Source organism: Vulpes vulpes, chromosome 10 (genome assembly GCF_048418805.1).
Source record: "Vulpes vulpes isolate BD-2025 chromosome 10, VulVul3, whole genome shotgun sequence".
Lineage (NCBI taxonomy): Eukaryota > Metazoa > Chordata > Mammalia > Carnivora > Canidae > Vulpes > Vulpes vulpes.
The window spans coordinates 28,957,451-28,974,651 of NC_132789.1; the positions used below are offsets into that span (position 1 = coordinate 28,957,451).

Here is a 17,201-nt window from a genome sequence, read left to right on the forward strand (position 1 = left end):
TTATGACAATTGAGGTGACCCTCCCAGACATGGGGAAGGGAGGAAGCACAGGACAAGCACCGCCTCCTTCTGGCCCTCATTCCACACATAATCCTTTGATACCTTGATCTGGGACTTGTAGAGTCCGGAACTGAGAGGAAAGAAATCGTTGTTCAAGCCACTCAGTCTGATACTTTGTTACAGAAGCCTGAGCAAAATAAGTCACTTTGGGGTCAGTGACCCACAGGCACATAGTCATCCACCACTTCCTCCCCAGTAGAGAAATCCCTCCGACACATTAGGCTGCTTCTGGCTTTTTATGGTTCCCTCAGTTCCTTAATCTCTGGGCAGTACATGCACATAACAAGGTGACAGATAAGCAGGTATACATGGACCCTGGATCCTAGAAATGTAGCCATACCAGGTATAAACTTGTAGAAGCCATCTACAACTGGCAAGGTCCCATGTGGTCAGATGTTTTCTCTCTGTTCTGCCCTGTTGCTGTAATCCAAACTTTAATGACCATGCACCACTTCTGGGATGAGCCACCAACAAGAAAGTCAAGGATGCATCCCCTTATTGGTACATTAGCACCACATCTGCTCAACAACTGACCCTACTATTCCTCCACCAGCCCAGAAGGGGTAGAGCCCAGCCATTCTAACAATACCATCAGAACAGACCCAGAACACTCAGTCAGCCTATGATCAGTAACTTATAGGAAGCAAGCGTAGTTAATTTTGGAGATTGTAGCATGAAGCCAAAGTACCCTATAAATACAATGTGCACATTCTTACATTAAACTTTAGTTTGAGGTAACTGTAAATTAATATGCAATCTTGATTACTGTAGCTATATACTGAGAAGAGAATCGGGAGATTGATTCCTCCTACTTTATTCTTTTAAAGATTTTTTAGGGGGATCCCTGGATGGCTCAGCAGTTTAGTACCTGCCTTCGGTCCATGGCGTGGTTGTGGAGTCCCAGGATCGAGTCCCACATCAGGCTCCCTGCATGGAGCCTGCCTCTCTCTGCCTGTGTCTCTGCCTCTCTGTGTGTGTCTCTCATGAATAAATAAAATCTTTTAAAAAAAATGGTTAAAGGTTTTTAAAAATTTTATTTATTCATGAGAGACACATACACAGAGAGGCAGAGGATAGGTGGAAGGAGAAGCAGGCTCCATGCAAGGAGCCTGACGTGGGACTTGATCCTGGGACTCCAGGATCATGTCCTGAGCTGAAGGTAGGTGCTTAATTGCTGAGCCACCCAGGCATCCCTATTCTTCCTTTCCAAAACTGCTTTAGCTATTCTAGTTCCTTTACCTTCCATATAAATTCTAGATAATTTTGTCTACATATACAAAAAGTCTTGCTGAGGGGATCCCTGGGTGGCGCAGCGGTTTGGCACCTGCCTTTGGCCCAGGGTGCGATCCTGGAGACCCGGGATCGAGTCCCACGTCGGGCTCCCGGTGCATGGAGCCTGCTTCTCCCTCTGCCTGTGTCTCTGCCTCTCTCTCTCTCTCTCTATCATAAATAAATAAATAAATAAAATTTAAAAAAAAAATGAAAAAAAAAAGTCTTGCTGAAATTCTCATAGGAATCGCATTCAACTTACACAACAATTTAAAGAACTGACATCTTGGGTAGTCTAATCCATGAACATGGTATGTCTGTCCATTTATTTAGATCTTTAATTACTTTTATTGGTGATTTGTAGTTTTTGTTTTTGGCATACAAACCCTGTACACATTTTACACCAAAGTGTTTTTTTCTCTCTCTCTCTCTCTCGATTTTTTTAAAGGTTTATTTTTAGAGAGACAGAGAGCATGTAGGTAGTTATGTGGGGCAGAGGGAGGGGGAGACAGAATCTCAAGCAGACTGTGCGCTGAATGTGGAGCCCGTTCCCACAACTGAAATCATGACCCGAGCCACAACCAGGAGTTGGTTGCTCAACCAAGTGCACTGCCCAGGTAATCCCAAAGTATTCCTTTTTAAATTGAGTGAATGTAAATGGTAATGTATTGTTGTTCATCAATAGTACACAGAAATACAATTGATTTTTGCATGTTTATCTTATAATCTTGTGACCCTGCTAAACTCAATCATTAGTATTAGCAGGGTTTTTTGTAGATCTCTTGGGATTTTCTATGTAGGCAATCATGTCATCTACAAATAGGGACAATTACTTATTTTTTTTTTAAAGATTTTATTTATTTATTCATGAGACACACACAGAGAGAGGCAGAGACAGAGAGAGAGAAGCAGGCTCCATGCAGGGAGCCTGATGCAGGACTCCAGGATCACGCCCTGGGCCAAAGGGAGGTGCTCAACCACTGAGCCACCCAGGTGTCCCTTTACCTACTTTTTAAAGACTTGAAAGAGAGAGGGAGAGAGTGTGAGCAAGCAGGGGGAGGGGCACAGGTAGATAATATCCAGTGAGTATGGACCCCAATGCAGGGCTCAATCCCAATCATGACCCAAGCCAAAATTGAGAGTTCGCCACTCAACTGACTGAGCCACTCCAGTACCCCCAAACAGGGACAGTTTAATTTCTTTCTTTCTGATCTGTATGTATTTTATTTAATTTTCTGGCCCTACTTGCACTGGCTAAGAACAAGAGTGATGAGAGCAGACATCTTTGCTTTGTTCCTGATCACAGCCAGAAAGTATTCAGTCTCTCACCATTAAATATGTTAGCAAAACAAAACAAAAACAAACAAAAATATGTTAGCTATAGGATATTTTGTAATGTTCTTTATTAAATTGAAGTAGTTCCCCTCTATTCCCATTTTTCTTAACGTTTTTAATCAAGAACGAGTGTTTTGTTAGTTGTTTTTTCTGCATCAATTGATATCACCTGGTTTTTCTTCTTTAGTCTGTTAATATGGTGGATTATGTTGATTGATTTTCAAATATTTCACTAGACTTGCAACCCAGGAATAACAAACACTACTTGGGTCATGGTGTATAATTCTTTTTATCTACATTCTGTTTCCTAGTGTTTTATTATGGATTTGTGTGTCTAGGTGCCTGGGTGGCTCAGTCAGTTAAGATATCTTAGCTCAGTTCCTGATCTTGAGATTGTGAATTCAAGCCCTGCATTGGGCTTCACGCTAAGCATGAAACCTATTTTTCAAAAAAGATGAACACGTCCATAATATTGGCCTATCATTTACTTTTTCTGTACTGTCTTTAGTTTTGATATAAAGATAATACTAGCTTTGTAAAATGCATTGGGGTAAAAAAAGTAAAATGCATTGAGAAGTGTTCCTTCTTCTATTTTCTGGGATGAGATGGCAGAGAATTGATGTTAATTCTTTAAATATTTGGTAAAATTCTTCAGTCACCATCTGTTCCTGGAAATTTCCTTTTGGGGAGTTTTTAAACTATGAGTCATATTTTTTAACAGTTATAGGACAAATCAAATTATCTGATACTGAGTGAATTGTGGTAGCTCACGTTTTACAAGGATTCGCTCCATTTTGTCTAAATTGTCCAATTTATGTGTGTAGTTTTTGTGGTGCTCCTTTTGATATCTGTAGCATCTGTAGTGATAGCCCATTTCATTCCTGATTTTGATCATTTGTTTTCATCTTTTGTTGTCAGTTTTGTGAGGTTTGTCAATTTTACTGAGCTTTTCAAAATATCATATATATATTTCATTAATTTTCTCCATTGTTTTCCATTTCAATTCCATTGATTCCTGCTCTACTATGCCCTACCTCCTGCTTGCTTTGGTTTTATTTAGCTTTTCTTTTTCTCAATTCTTGAGGTGGGAGTTTAGATTGTAGATCTGAGACTTCTCTACTTTTCTTCTGTAAATATTGATACTACAAATTACCCTGTCAGTACTACTTTAACCATATACTACAAATTTTGGTATATGATATTTTCACTCAGGTCCATGTATTTATTATTTCCCTTTAGATTTCCTTTTTGAACTATGAATTAATTAGAAACGTGTTGTTTAGTTTACAAGTATTTGAGTCCATTCTGGTTGAAGAACACATAATGTACAATTTCAATTCTTTTAAACTTGTTTAAATTTCTTTTTAATTTGTTTTATAACCCATGACATGGTTTACGGGCTGTATGTCCCTTGTGAAGTTAAAGAGAATTTGTATTTTGTTGTAATAGACAGTGTTCTATACATGACGATTAGATTCTGTTGGCTTATGGTGTTGATGGGTTTCTTTCACCTTGCTCATTTTCTGTCTAGTTGTTCTATCAGTTGAGACAGAGAGATGTCAAAGACTCCAATATAACTGTGAATTTGTCTGTTTCTCCTTTCAGTTCTATTAGTTTTTGCTTCACATGTTTTCCAGCTCTGTTGTTTGATGGATACATATTTAGGATTGCTAGGTCTTTTTGGTAGACTGACCCTTTTATCATTGTAGTACCTGCAATCTGTGGCTTATCTGTGGCTTTGCTTTCTCTAGTCTGTTACCTGTAGCCAACTTTGATCTGGAAGCAAATGATCTTCCTTCTGATGTATCATCAGAAGATTAACAGTAGGCTAATCCTACATCACAGTGCCTATGACATTCACTTCACTTGATCTCATGAAGTAGGCATTTTATCATCTCACAAGAAAAAGGGTGAATATGATACACTAAGATATTTTGAGACCACGTTCATACAACTTTTATTACAGTATTGTTATAATTGTCCTATTATTGTTAACCTCTTATTGTACCTAGTTCATAAACTAAACTTTACCATAAGTAGGCATGTATAAGAAAAAACATAGTATATATAGAATTTGGCACTATCTGCAGTTTCATGCATTCACTGGGGGTCTTGGAATATATTCCTTGTGGAGAAGGAGGAACTACTGTATTTAACTCTCTATCTGTGGTAATTTGCTTTGCTCTTAAATCAGCTTTATCTGATACTAATGCTACCATTTCTTTTTTTTTTTTTTAAGATTTTATTTATTTATTCATGAAAGACACACACAGAGAGAGAGGCAGAGACACAGGCAGAGGGAGAAGCAGGCTCCATGCAGGGAGGCCGACACAGGACTCGATCCCGTGTCTCCAGGATCACGCCCTAGGCTGAAGGCAGCGCTAAACCACCAAGCCACCGGGGCTGCCCTAATGCTGCTTTCCTCTGATTAATGCCTGCATTATTTATCTTTTTCTATGACTTTATGTCCAACCCACCTATATCATTATATTTGAAGTAAGTTTCTTGTAGATAATGTATCATTGGATCATGCACTCTGCCAGGGGTGTCTGGCTGGCTCAGGTGGTGGAGCATGCGATTCTTAATCTCCAGGTCATGAGTTGAAGCCCCATGTTGGGTGTAGAGGTTACTTTTAAAAATAAGTGTTAGGGACGCCTGGGTGGCTCAGTGGTTGAGCGTCTGCCTTCGGCTCAGGGTGTGATCCCAGAGTTCTGAGATCGAGTCCCCCATCAGGTTCCCTGTGGGGAGCCTGCTTTCCCTCTGCCTATGTCTCTGCCTCTCTCTCTCTGTATCTCTCATGAATAAATAAATGAAATCTTAAAAAAAAAAAAATAAAGTGTTAAAAAATGTACTCTGTGAATCTCTGTGTTTTTAAACAGGTAATTACTGACATATTAAGGCTTACATCTGCTACGTTTTTTTTTGTTTTGTTTTGTTTTCTTTTCTTACCTTCCTGTGGGTTATTTAAACATTTTTTAGGATTCCATTTTGAGTATATCTTTTCGCATAGAATTTTTAAGCCCTTCTACATGTAACATCATATATATATAATTTAATCAGTCTACCAGTTTCATCTTTACTAACTCAAGTGAAGTATAGAAATTTTATCTCATCATGTTTCTTTACACTCCCTCATTTATAATACAAGTATCTTTTTTTTTTTTAATAATACAAGTGTCTTAAGATATTTCCTCTACATACATTTAGAACCACATTGGACAGCATTATCATGTTTGCCTCCACTGTCGAACATAATTTAGAAAACTCAAGAGGATAAAGCAAGCTTATTTTATTTACCCATATCTTCAGTTATATTTTCTTCCTTCCTGATGTTCCTTTTTTCTTTTATCATCTCCCTCCTTCTTTTTTTTTAAGACTTTTTATTTGAGAGAGAGTGAACAAGTAAGCAAGAGCACAAGCAGGGGAGGGGCAGAGGGAGATGAAACTGGATGGGGATAGGGGGCTCAATCCCAGGACCCTGGGATCACAATCTGAGCCAAAGACAGAGGCTTAACGGACTGAGCCACCCAGGTGCCCTATCATCTCCCTTCTTTTAAGTTAGGTCTATAGGCGATAGTATTCCTCCATCTGAGGATTTCCCCTTCATTCCTTTTTTTTTTTTTTTTTTTAAGATTTCATTTATTTATTCACGAGAGAGACACAGAGAGAATCAGAGACACAGACAGAGGGAGAAGCAGGCTCCAAGCAGGGAGCCTGATGTGGGACTCGATCCCAGGACCCCGGGACCATGACCTGAACCAAAGACAGACGCTCAACTACTGAGCCACCCAGGCGTCCCTCCCCTTCATTCCTGAAGGATATCTTTACTGGGTGTCCAATTCAAGACTGGTAGTCCTTTTCTTTCAGTGCTTGAAACACCATGTGCCATTTCCTCTAGCCTCCATAGTTTCGGATGAGAAATCTTTTGTCATTCCAGGTTTTCCCCTCTAAGTCAGCTGTTATTTTCCTCAGCTCTCAAGATCTTTTCTTTGTGTTTAGTTTTCAGAAGTTTAAATATGATGAGTCTCAGCATGGATTTCTTTGGGTTTATATTGCTGGGATCCACTTAGCTTCTTGAATTTATCATTTGAGGTTAAGTATCCAAAGTGAACATGTAGACACAAATCTCTAGAAACCGGGACACCTGGGTGGCGCAGCGGGGAGCCTGTTTCTCCCTCTGCCTATGTCTCTGCCTCTCTTTGTGTGTCTCTCATGAATAAATAAATAAAATCTTAATAAAATAAAATAAAATAAAATGTCTAAAAAACAAAAACAAATCTCTAGAAACTGCTTCTGGTAGCTATGCCCTGCAGGGTCCCAATCACCCCTGGCCTGTGTGCAGGAGCAAATACCACACCTTTTCCTGAGGCAGCTTGTGGCCCTGCCTTGGGATTCCCTGATCCCTTGGTGGGGCCAACTACGTGTTCTTGTTCAGCAGCTCATCCTTTTTGGAAGATTTTAACATATCCCAAGGGGGCTTGCTATTGAGACAGATGATGGCATATTTCACCAGCAACTCACGTAAGCTCTCTTGCATGTCCTAAGAAAAGATAACCTTGAACTCATTGTTAACAGATACCTACCAAAAGCCTGTTGGGAGACAAATCCTGGTTATGAAGAATGTCCCGGTTCTGAAGAACATGTAGTTCATTCATGCTGCTCAACATTTTTCAGTCCCTTTGTGATAGAGTCTCACTTACCTTTAAGGTTACTTGAAATTTCAAAGTAAATTACGTATGACACCACACACACACACACACACACACACACACACACACAAACAGTGGTTTTGAACATGCGATTTTAACTACCATGCATGGCTTACTAATCGCCAGTTAAGAACTACAGCTCTTAGACATGCTAAATATAAATACCACTAGGCTGAGGAAGAGTTCACAGAACAAAATTATTTTGTAGCAAATACACCAAAAAGTTTGTACCAAATTACACTTAATGGGGGATATGGTGTGTTACAAGAGGACTCCTTTGAGGAATAACCTGGAAACTCACAGGAGAATTCCCGGGTCTTCCTGGACAGATCCACATCTCCAATGCATTATACAGTGTCCTCTTCCTGAGGTCTGGGTGGAGGGGAGGGGCGGGGGTTATAGGTTCTTTTGGATTCAAGTACTATGTGTGATTCTGTCCCTTCTGAGCCATAAGCAGCTGTTCACCTTGACCACACTGGTAACTGTAGAACGATCATCCTGTCTCTCTCTGCCTGGTTCTAAAGGGCTGAGCATTATGGCCTCCCCTCGCAACGTACACCTACTGAACTGTGTGTATGAACCAGAGAACGGGCTTCATTTTGTTCTTCTCCTTTCATTTTCCATTTCATCCAATTTTTCCTAACAACATCTTTTGCATTTGCTTTATTCTTTTGTATCAAGTGTTCTCGTATAAGATGCCTTATCCCTTCTGGAATAGGGTGGGAGTATAAATAAATAGTCTGAGCCTTCTATATGTTATTGAAAGAAAAATAAAATGATAATACACGACAGGGTCAATTTGAATGGCTAAGTTCCTATGCCATGGCCTATGGCCAGGTTCTATGCTAAATGTTGTAAGAAAAGCAGCAATAAAAAACAAGCTCGTTGACCTCAAGGGGTTGAAATGGGGAGAGAGATGAATTAGCAACTATAACATAGGCTAGCTGAGATAAGAAGGGAATGGTGTTAACAGGGGATGTGTAGCATTGGCCATGGTCTGGCACTCATCAGCTGTCCTGTATCACCAATGCACCACACCTGCTCTGTCTACACTCATTACAATATCCCAGAACCCCTCACTACATCTCCCCTTGGCAACATCCTCTCTCGCCAGCTAATCTGTGGGCCCTGGAGGACATGCACCCAGCTCTCAGGCCTTGTTCCCAGAGCCAAGCAGAGGCCCTTGGACTCATGCCTGGCATATCAAGTGCCAGGAGATGACCAAAGGAAACAGCCTAATCCCTCTAGAAAGCTCAAGGCAACCACATATCAACAACTACACACGTTCCTCCTTGAGGAAATCCCCTCTGGGAGAAAAAAGTTGTAAGCGATTATATTCTCTGCCATGGAAATGTCTAATAGCAGAAGGAATTTTAGCAAAAGAAGGCACTACAACTCAACAGAAAATTGTGTGCCAATTATGAAGACCAAAGAAACCAGGAGGATACTTATAAGTGAAGAAAAATAAAATTATACTTGCACTATAATTACAACTCTGTTAAATATCTTTGCACGTGCCAAATGACTGGCAGGGAAACTATTATTAGGAACGGTGAGATTAAAAAAAAAAAAAAAAAAAAAAAAGGAACGGTGAGATTCTGGGGATTCTCAACTTCATTTATTTATTTATTTTTTTAAAAGCTTTTTTTTTTTTTTTTTAATTTATGATAGTCACACAGAGAGAGAGAGAGAGAGAGAGAGAGAGGCAGAGACATAGGCAGAGGGAGAAGCAGGCTCCATGCACTGGGAGCCCAATGTGGGATTCGATCCCAGGTCTCCAGGATCGTGCCCTGGGCCAAAGGCAGGCGCTAAACCGCTGCGCCACCCAGGGATCCCTCTAAACTTCATTTAAAAATTATACTCACTGGGGCTTTTTTCATTGCTGTTCTTTGGTTTTGGTCTGAATATAAATAATCTGTTTTAAAAAGTCTGATTCAGGAAAACAATAAAGAAAAAATAAACACATATGCAATCCTCCTTCCTGAATGGGATAAGGACAAAACACTCTGGAAAATGTCTCCTGGGCAGCCCAGGTGGCCCAGCGGTTTAGTGCCACCTTCAGCCCAGTGTGTGATCCTGGAGACCCGGGACTGAGTCCCACATTGGGCTCCCTGCACGGAGCCTGCTTCTCCCTCTGCCTGTGTCTCTGCCCCTCTCTCTCTCTCTCTCTGTGTGTCTCTCACAAATAGACAAAATTTTTAGAAAAAAAAGAAAAAAAGAAAATGTCTCCTACGCTTTCTCTTGCTCATGAAGAGTATGCTCTCAGGGTCTGGGAACCAGGGAAGAGCAGTCATCAGACCCAGGACTTACAGAGTGAGAATGGGAAAAGGAAGAACAGACAAAGGGAGGGTAGACCTCACTGGGATGAGAGAGGTATGACACGTGCACATACTGCATCATGACAGATTAGAGGGTTGGACAGAGCTCATGTGAGGCGGGTAGAGGGCCATGCGGCTGATCTGATCTGAGTAGCAGCAAAGTCATCGTGAGCTCTGTGGATAGAGAGGCTGCATCCTGACTGGCCCCTGACCTGCCCAAGCTCGCCAGGAGAGGAAGGAATCTGAGGCTCACATGCCCAACCCACAGGAAATGGGGGCAGAAGCGGGATCTGAACCCAGAGTCCACACCCTCCCAATCTATGCCACAAGGCTCTGAATGTCGTGTTCAGAGTTCAGGATCCCAACAGGCAGGAGGCAAGAAAAAGGACTGTTCACACTTCAGCTGGGCCTGGGCTGCGCAGACCCCAATCTCCCACATACCATTCATGTTCCATGTAAAGGCATCTCGCAGCTTCTGGCCATCGATCTCCATGTCCAGCCGGATGGGGACCAGCACCTCAGGCTGGGACGCATTTTCATGGATCACAGCTGGGTCGTGGTCATCAAAGCTGGAAGTGAAGTGGCAGCAAAGTCAGCAAGGGGTGCCGTGGGTCTCCAAGCTCAGGGCTTCCCTCCCTCTTTGCACTACTGTCACTGCGAACTCGGCCAGAGGGAGAAACCCACTTCTTATGGTGACTTGTTAACTAAAGGCTGAGCCAGCGGGGAGACCAGGCAAGCAGGGGTCCTGCAGCCACAGGAGCAAAGTTCCAGGCTTCAAGGACACTCAGGGAAGGAGAGGGAGCTGCGGCCTTGGGCAGTGGGGTATGACCTAGACGTACCCCAGAGGAAGCGAGATTTAAGCCCCAAAGCAGGTAGAACTTTTACAGAAAACTGAAGGTAAGGAAGGGTATTTTTTTTTTTTTGGAAGAGTACTTTCAGAAGAGGAAATACTTAACCAAATCCAAGGGGCAGGAGTGGTGAGGAGCTGTTGGGGAGCAAGAGCCAGAGCACTGAGGGTGGGATGCAGGTTGGGAGGAGGGAAGGAGCACTGTCGGGGACACAGAGAAGCTACACGTGTCCAAGTACCCATGCTTCTCCATCTCAGGCTATGGAATCCAGCCTCTACCTCGAGGGAGCTCCAGGAGAACCCAGAGCAAGGCAGTTATGCAGTCATATCTGTATTTCAGAAGACACAGAGGAAAGAGGCTGGGGTGGTGAGGGAGGCAGGGGGATGCAGGAGGGCACTGGGAACCTAAGGGTGTCTGTGGAATACAGAGGGCTGAGAATTGCTCGGCGGGGGGGAGGGGGGGGGGAGGGGATGGGGGGGGGTGGGGGGGTGGCAGAGATGACAAACAAAAGAGGAAAACACACTGTATGCCAGACAGCAGTGCTCTGGGAAACATGACAGGGAAAGCGACAGGAGACAGAGACAGGAGTGGCCATTCTAAAGAGGGGGAGGCAGCTCTGAGAGGTGACATTCAAACACTGATGGGAAGGAAGAGGGAGAAGGGGTCAGCCGTGCAGGTGTTGGCAAGGAATGAGCTCTTGGCCAAGGGAACTACAGAAGCTTCTGGGTGGCTCTGAAGGCAGTGAGGAGGCTCATGTGCCTGACGCAGGGTGAGGGTGGTAAGAGAGGAAACCAGACGGGGGCGGCCACTATGAGGACTCCAGGCCTGGCAGACACGTGATGGGGTACCTGGAAGACCTGCGTCCAGGTGTGGTGCCACCTGCCCTGGGCGAGGGAGCCCACACCTGAGGGGGAGCTGGCCAAAGGCGGTCCAATTCCGGACACTTGGAAGGCTAAGAAGGCAGGAGTGTGCTGAGACTAGCTCGGCGGCAGGAGAAGAGTTCTGGGGTTTTGGCCTGAGGGCAGGAAGGAGGGATGACTGTGTCCTAGACTCAACAAGTTGGCAAGCAGTGTGTGATAGATACCTGAGGACAGTGTGTAGAGGTGAGGGCGGGCTGCAGAGATAAAAGTGGGGGTGAACTTGAAAATGCCCCCCCCAAAAAATGCGCCCCAAAATAAATTTAGTCCTAATCCCTGGAACCTGTGACCATTATATGGTGGTAGCGGTGGTGGGGGGGGGGGGGGGACTCCGCAAATATAATTAAGGATCTTAAGAGGAGAAGGTTATGCAAGTAGCCCTAAATCATATCACAAGCGTCCTTTTGGGAGAAGACAGGGCAATATTACACATAGAGGAAGCGGCCCTGTGACCCTCTGACTGAGGGGTCTGTGACTGAGGCACAAACTGGTGATGCAGCCACAAGCCAGGGAATGCTGGCAGCCACCAGAGGCCAGAAGAGGCAGGAAGAGCCTCCCCCCCGCAGCCTCCAGAGGGAGCAGGGTCCGGCTGACACCTTGATTTTACTGCACTGAACTCCTGCCCTGAGAACTGTGAGAACCTGGAGGTGTTGGGGAAACAGGCAAGAGCAGCGAGGCTGAGGCAGGCAGAGCAAGGCAGAGCAAGGCAGAGCAAGCCGGAGCAAAAGCCAGAGACTGGCTATCCCCAAAGCCGACAGGGAACAGTCTCGAGAAGGCAGCATGGTGTTTGGAGGAACATAAAGTCAAGGCAGGGAAGAGGCTAAAACTAAGGCGGCATCAGCAGAGGGTGAGGCACGCTCACCACAGAGGGAAGGTTCTCTTCTTGTCCCGGCCCATGCGGTTCCTGTTGATGGTCGTGGAGCAGGGCACAGCATCCAGATGGTGGGAGCTGTTGGGCAGGGTGGGCACCCACTGGCTGTTCCTCTTGGCTTTCTGCTCCCTGGGGAGATGCGAGAAATGTCCCTGCTCAGTCTCGGAGCCCAATACTGGCCATCAGATTCCAAGTCACGGTCTATGGACACCCACTGCACCTCTGGCAGACTCCAGTGCTCTGTGGCGACCCCCCAGCACCCCAGATTCTGCACGTGTACTCCTCAGGCTCCCATGGCATCCATTCAGAGGCACCTGGCTTACGGGAAGGGTGCAGAGGGGCCGCAGTCACAGGAGTGCATGAGTCCCAGTATAACACGGAATGTGCTAGGCATGACTCCATGGAAGCCCTACCCTTTCTGTGAAGAATGCGAGTGAGGAGACTTCCCAGGGGAGCAAACCCTGGAGTGGAGCCTTAAGTCCTGGGTTGGGGCTCACTGGGGGCAGGAGTAGGGGAAGAGCTGGAATGGGAAGGGCATTTCAGGAAGTGCACAGGTGGCAAGAGTGAGGAGGCAGGGCTGGGGCTGGAGAGGCAGGACATGGAGAGGGTTCCCACTGTGGCGGCTGGCATGTTCCTCAAGAACTGACTGCACTCGGCCGGTGGCTGGGGGATTTGAAGAAGGGAGAGAAAGATCAGATTACTCTTTTAGATACACAGGCCAGCTTGAGATGGACAAGGCAATACTTCTGGCTTCCAGGTTTCCAGAGCAGTACGGCTGATGAGAAACCGTTAGTAAAAACTTTCTGGAAAGTGAGGCTCAAAGTAATTCAATTAACTCACATACCATAAAGGGTTCACTCTTCTCTGCAAATGACAGGTTGCTTTCACTACTAGGAAAACACCAAAAGGCTATTTTAAACCAAGGATCCAGGGCCGGGTTTGAAAGACAAATGCTCAGGTTCCCACTATGCTCTGTGCATCACTTATCATCTTCAGGGCCGCCACCCTAGTTAAGTCTGAGCAACGTGAGGGCAACCACTGTGTCATTCACTTTTATATCCCCAATACCCACACCTTCAATAACTGAGTGCTGCCGTTGAGAGAACATACCAGCAACTGCTCAATTTCCCTCCCCTCAGTGTCCTCAGAGGAGGGGTGGGGAGACATGGCTGGCAGCCCTTTCCAGGGGGTGGTGGGCAAGAGCAGTGGCCATGACCTGCCAGGCCCCAGGCCCTTTGACTCTTCTAAAGCTGGGGCCACTTGCACCTCCGATGCTGCAGTTCCAGAACACTCCTTAACTAAGGGTGTGGGCAGGGAGAGATGTACAGTACCAAACTCGGCTGGGACCCTACCAAGTCTCTCCCATCCTATCTTATTCTGGTCTAATGACCAGCCTTACCATATGTACCAGAGGCCTGGGAAAAGGAGGAACGTGGAACTAACTTGGGCAGGGCTTAGAGGTGAAACAGCAAGACAAGTCCATCTGGGCCAGTGGTTTCAAATCCTGGCTACACAGACTCACTTAAGAGTACAAAGTTTCTGGCAGGAAGTCTCTGAGCCCCACTCACATCTAGGTACTTCCATCTCTGAGGAGGACCCAGGAATGCAGGTTCTTGACAACTCCCCTGGGCAACGCTGATGCAGCTGCATGTATTTGGGAACCACAGGCCGAGACCATCACCTCTTTCCTGAGCCTCCTTGAGCTGGCACTCTGGCTCTCCCTTGCCTGAAAAATCCTTATCTCAGTTAGCAATCTCGTTCATTCCCAGGCCCGGGCTGCTCTGCCAAGCCCTTCCGCCAAGTAGCTATCTCCAGGAGCTCGCAAGTGATGTCACAGACACAGCGAGTAAGCCATACACTGAGGCCGAGAATCTGGGTCAAGTAGGGTCAACCTTTCTTCTGCTACAAGTAGGTCTGCCCAAAAAGGGACATCCAGCCTCTGCCCAACCTCTCCAGCGATGAGGAGAGGTGCCAGGCCTCCCGTGGAGCTGACTGGGCAGTGGGAAGGCACTTCCTGAGCACAGAACCCGATGAAGGCAGCTTCTCTCAAACCTCTACTCCCATCCCTGCAGTTTTTTTTGTTTTTTTTGTTTTTAAATAGGCTACGCTCAGCTCCGTGGAGTTCAAGGTAGGGCTTGAACTCACGACCTGGAGATCAAGATCTGAGCTGAGATCAGGAGTCTGCTGCCTAAGCGACTGCGCCACCCAGACACCCCCCTTCTCAGCAATTTTGACCTCTGGCCTAAGTCCTCTATTCCCTCAGCTGTTCCTCATATGACATGATAATCAAGAAGTGTTTACTGCCCCATAAGAGGCTCCTGGCTGACATGTGCTGACTTGAAAGCCCCAGCCATATGTACTTAATTTCCTTCTGCCACTTCCCTAGGGAAGTCTAGCCATCCTTATGTTCTTACCACATCCCTCAGGGGAAAAGGAATCTGCAGAGCACACATCTGCAACACTGGCCAAGTGGGATGTGTGTCACCTTTAGGTGGGGGTGGGGGTAGGATTATAAAAATAACGCAATAGTAAAGTTGAAAGAAAATCTGGAAAGAAATGATTTTTCCATAACCACATCACTCAAAACAATAACCGCTCCTTCCCCCCTCCTCAGTGCTCCTGGGGGTTGTGTGCTTCTAAATGCATGTGTCCTTGAGGGTGGAGAGGCTAACATAGGTATCCTGCATGTGTCACTCATGGGAACCATGTTTCGGGTTGCCACAGAGTCTACTTAATTATGACCTAAACAGTTAACCTATATCCCAGTTTATCTGATTCCAAGGCATACACAGTCTGTCCTGACCCATATCCTAGTCTGTAATACCCTGGTCTACTCAGCTGGCTGCACATTCTCTCACTCAGCCTCTCCCTAAGGCTGGACGCTCAAGTGGCTCCATATTGTCTGTTTCTACAACGCTACCAGGTGCCTCTCGGTGCATATAATGGTTTCTGTTGGTGGTGCTGTTCTTTTAAATTATTTGTCTGGGACCCATTCCCAGGAATGAAATTAATCGGCCAGAGAACAAAAATGGGCCAGAGAACGAAAACAGGTTTGGTGTCGTCACCACGGCCTTAGACAAAGCCTCTACACGGTGCCTGAGTGTGCCAGCGCTATTGTACCTTCCTCGATTCTTTATGTTGCTAGTCATTTATTTATTTTACTTTGAATTCAAAACATTTACACAGGACAAACGTCATTTCCTCTATTTGTTTATTCCTTGTGCTTCTAGGATGGCCCACTCTTTACCTATTTAGCTACTGGGGTATCCAGGTTTCTCTTATAAATCTGAATGAATAAAAACCAAATAAAACTACCTATGAAAATGAAAGATAAAAAAAAGACCAGACAAAAAATTAAAAAATGAACATGAATGAACAGACTCTATTATGTAACCACCTTCCAACTACTTACCTAAGTAATACTGTAAATACTCTTTCAAAGATTCTAAGCTTATACGTTAAAATCTATTGTTCCATGGGCACCTGGGTGTTTTGAGCATCCAACTCTTGGTTTTGGCTTGGGTCAAGATCTCAGGGTCATGGGGTCAAGTCCTCGCACTCCCTGCTTGAGATTCTCTCTCTTCCTCACCCTCAACCCCTCCACCCCCACTTGCACTCATGCACTCTGTCTCTCTAAAAAACAAAATAAATCTTAAAACCTACTACTCATTTCTTTTGTGAATTTATCCGGGCCACTCATTTTTCCAACAGATCAGTCCCACTTTCAAAGCATTCCTAATGACTTTCCAGAATCCAAGACTTGGCTTATGTTTTTTAGAAATGCCAAAGATACAAAAGATACTTGGAAACCTGGCTAAGACGATTTGTAAGCACAGGGGGTGAAGTGTTTTTTTTTTTTTGTTTTTTGTTTTTTGTTTTTTGTTTTTTGTTTTTTGTTTTTTGTTTTTTGTTTTGGGTGAAGTGTTTAAAAGCATTTTGGTTCAGGAGTACTTGGGTGGTGTGGTCAGTTGAGCTTCTGACTCTTGGTTTCAGCTCAAGTCTTGACAGTCAGTTGTGAGATTGAACCCAGCATCCGGGCTCCACACTCAGCAGGGAGTCTGCTTAAAAAAGACTCTCTCCTCTTTCCCTCTGCCCGCCCAAGCCCTGGGTGTGTGTGTGTGCACACTCACATGCACATATGCACTTTCTCTCAAATAAATAAATCTTTAAAAGTACTTAAAAAAAAAGTACTTCAGTTCAATTTAACTGCAATCAGTTCTAGAATATGAGAAAAATATCTGTGGGTGTCATCCCGAGAGAATACCCTAGCCAGGGGTGCATCACCTGAGGTAGGTGGGGGGCTCTGTGCTGATGGACACCGCCTTGTACTTCTCGTCATTGCCGTCCAGAATCTCTTCCACCTCCGAAGCTTTTAACAGCGTCACGCTGGTGGCCAGGGTTGTGTATCCATGATCTGTAACCAGAGACCCCACTGCAGTCACCCTGCTGGCGGGGCAGCGAGGAGCAGCAGCCAGTAGATGCAGCACATCGAGGTCCTCACATGCACGAGGAGGGAAAAGCAGGTGTCAACCTTACTACTGCTAAATGCTGGCCTCTTCCAAAAGGGCAATCTGGACTGAGTGCTTTAATGGTCCTACTGAGTAAATGCCCCCATAGGATTTACTCGCACTAATTTGTGCCACAGCACAGAGGAAGTACACAGGGCAGCAGCAGCTCCAGCGCAACACAGCCAATGGGTCCTCTTGGGGCGGGGGCGTGGGGGGGTGGAAGGGGGGAAGGGAAGCTCCAGAGTATTATCACCAGTGGGAAGAGGTTTGACACCACTGCAATCCACGACACGAAGCAAAGTGGAGAGATGGAATGAGAGATGAAAGATACTTTTCTTTTAAAACAAGAGCCCAGAGAGTTAGAAA

At 45.1% G+C, this 17,201-nt stretch overlaps 1 protein-coding gene across 2 annotated transcripts in view; it reads right to left on the reverse strand.

Annotated features, from left to right (window-relative positions):
• Nucleotides 1-17,201, reverse strand: part of SMARCB1 (SWI/SNF related BAF chromatin remodeling complex subunit B1) — a 36,706-nt gene that overhangs the window by 13,663 nt on the left and 5,842 nt on the right. For both annotated transcript variants that reach the window (XM_025982780.2, XM_025982779.2), the window contains exons 3-5: nt 16,612-16,741; nt 12,319-12,456; nt 10,133-10,260 (exon numbers count right to left, since the gene is read on the reverse strand). In XM_025982780.2, the coding sequence (XP_025838565.1) occupies nt 10,133-10,260; nt 12,319-12,456; nt 16,612-16,741 (396 nt within the window). The remainder of the gene's footprint in view (nt 1-10,132; nt 10,261-12,318; nt 12,457-16,611; nt 16,742-17,201) is intronic.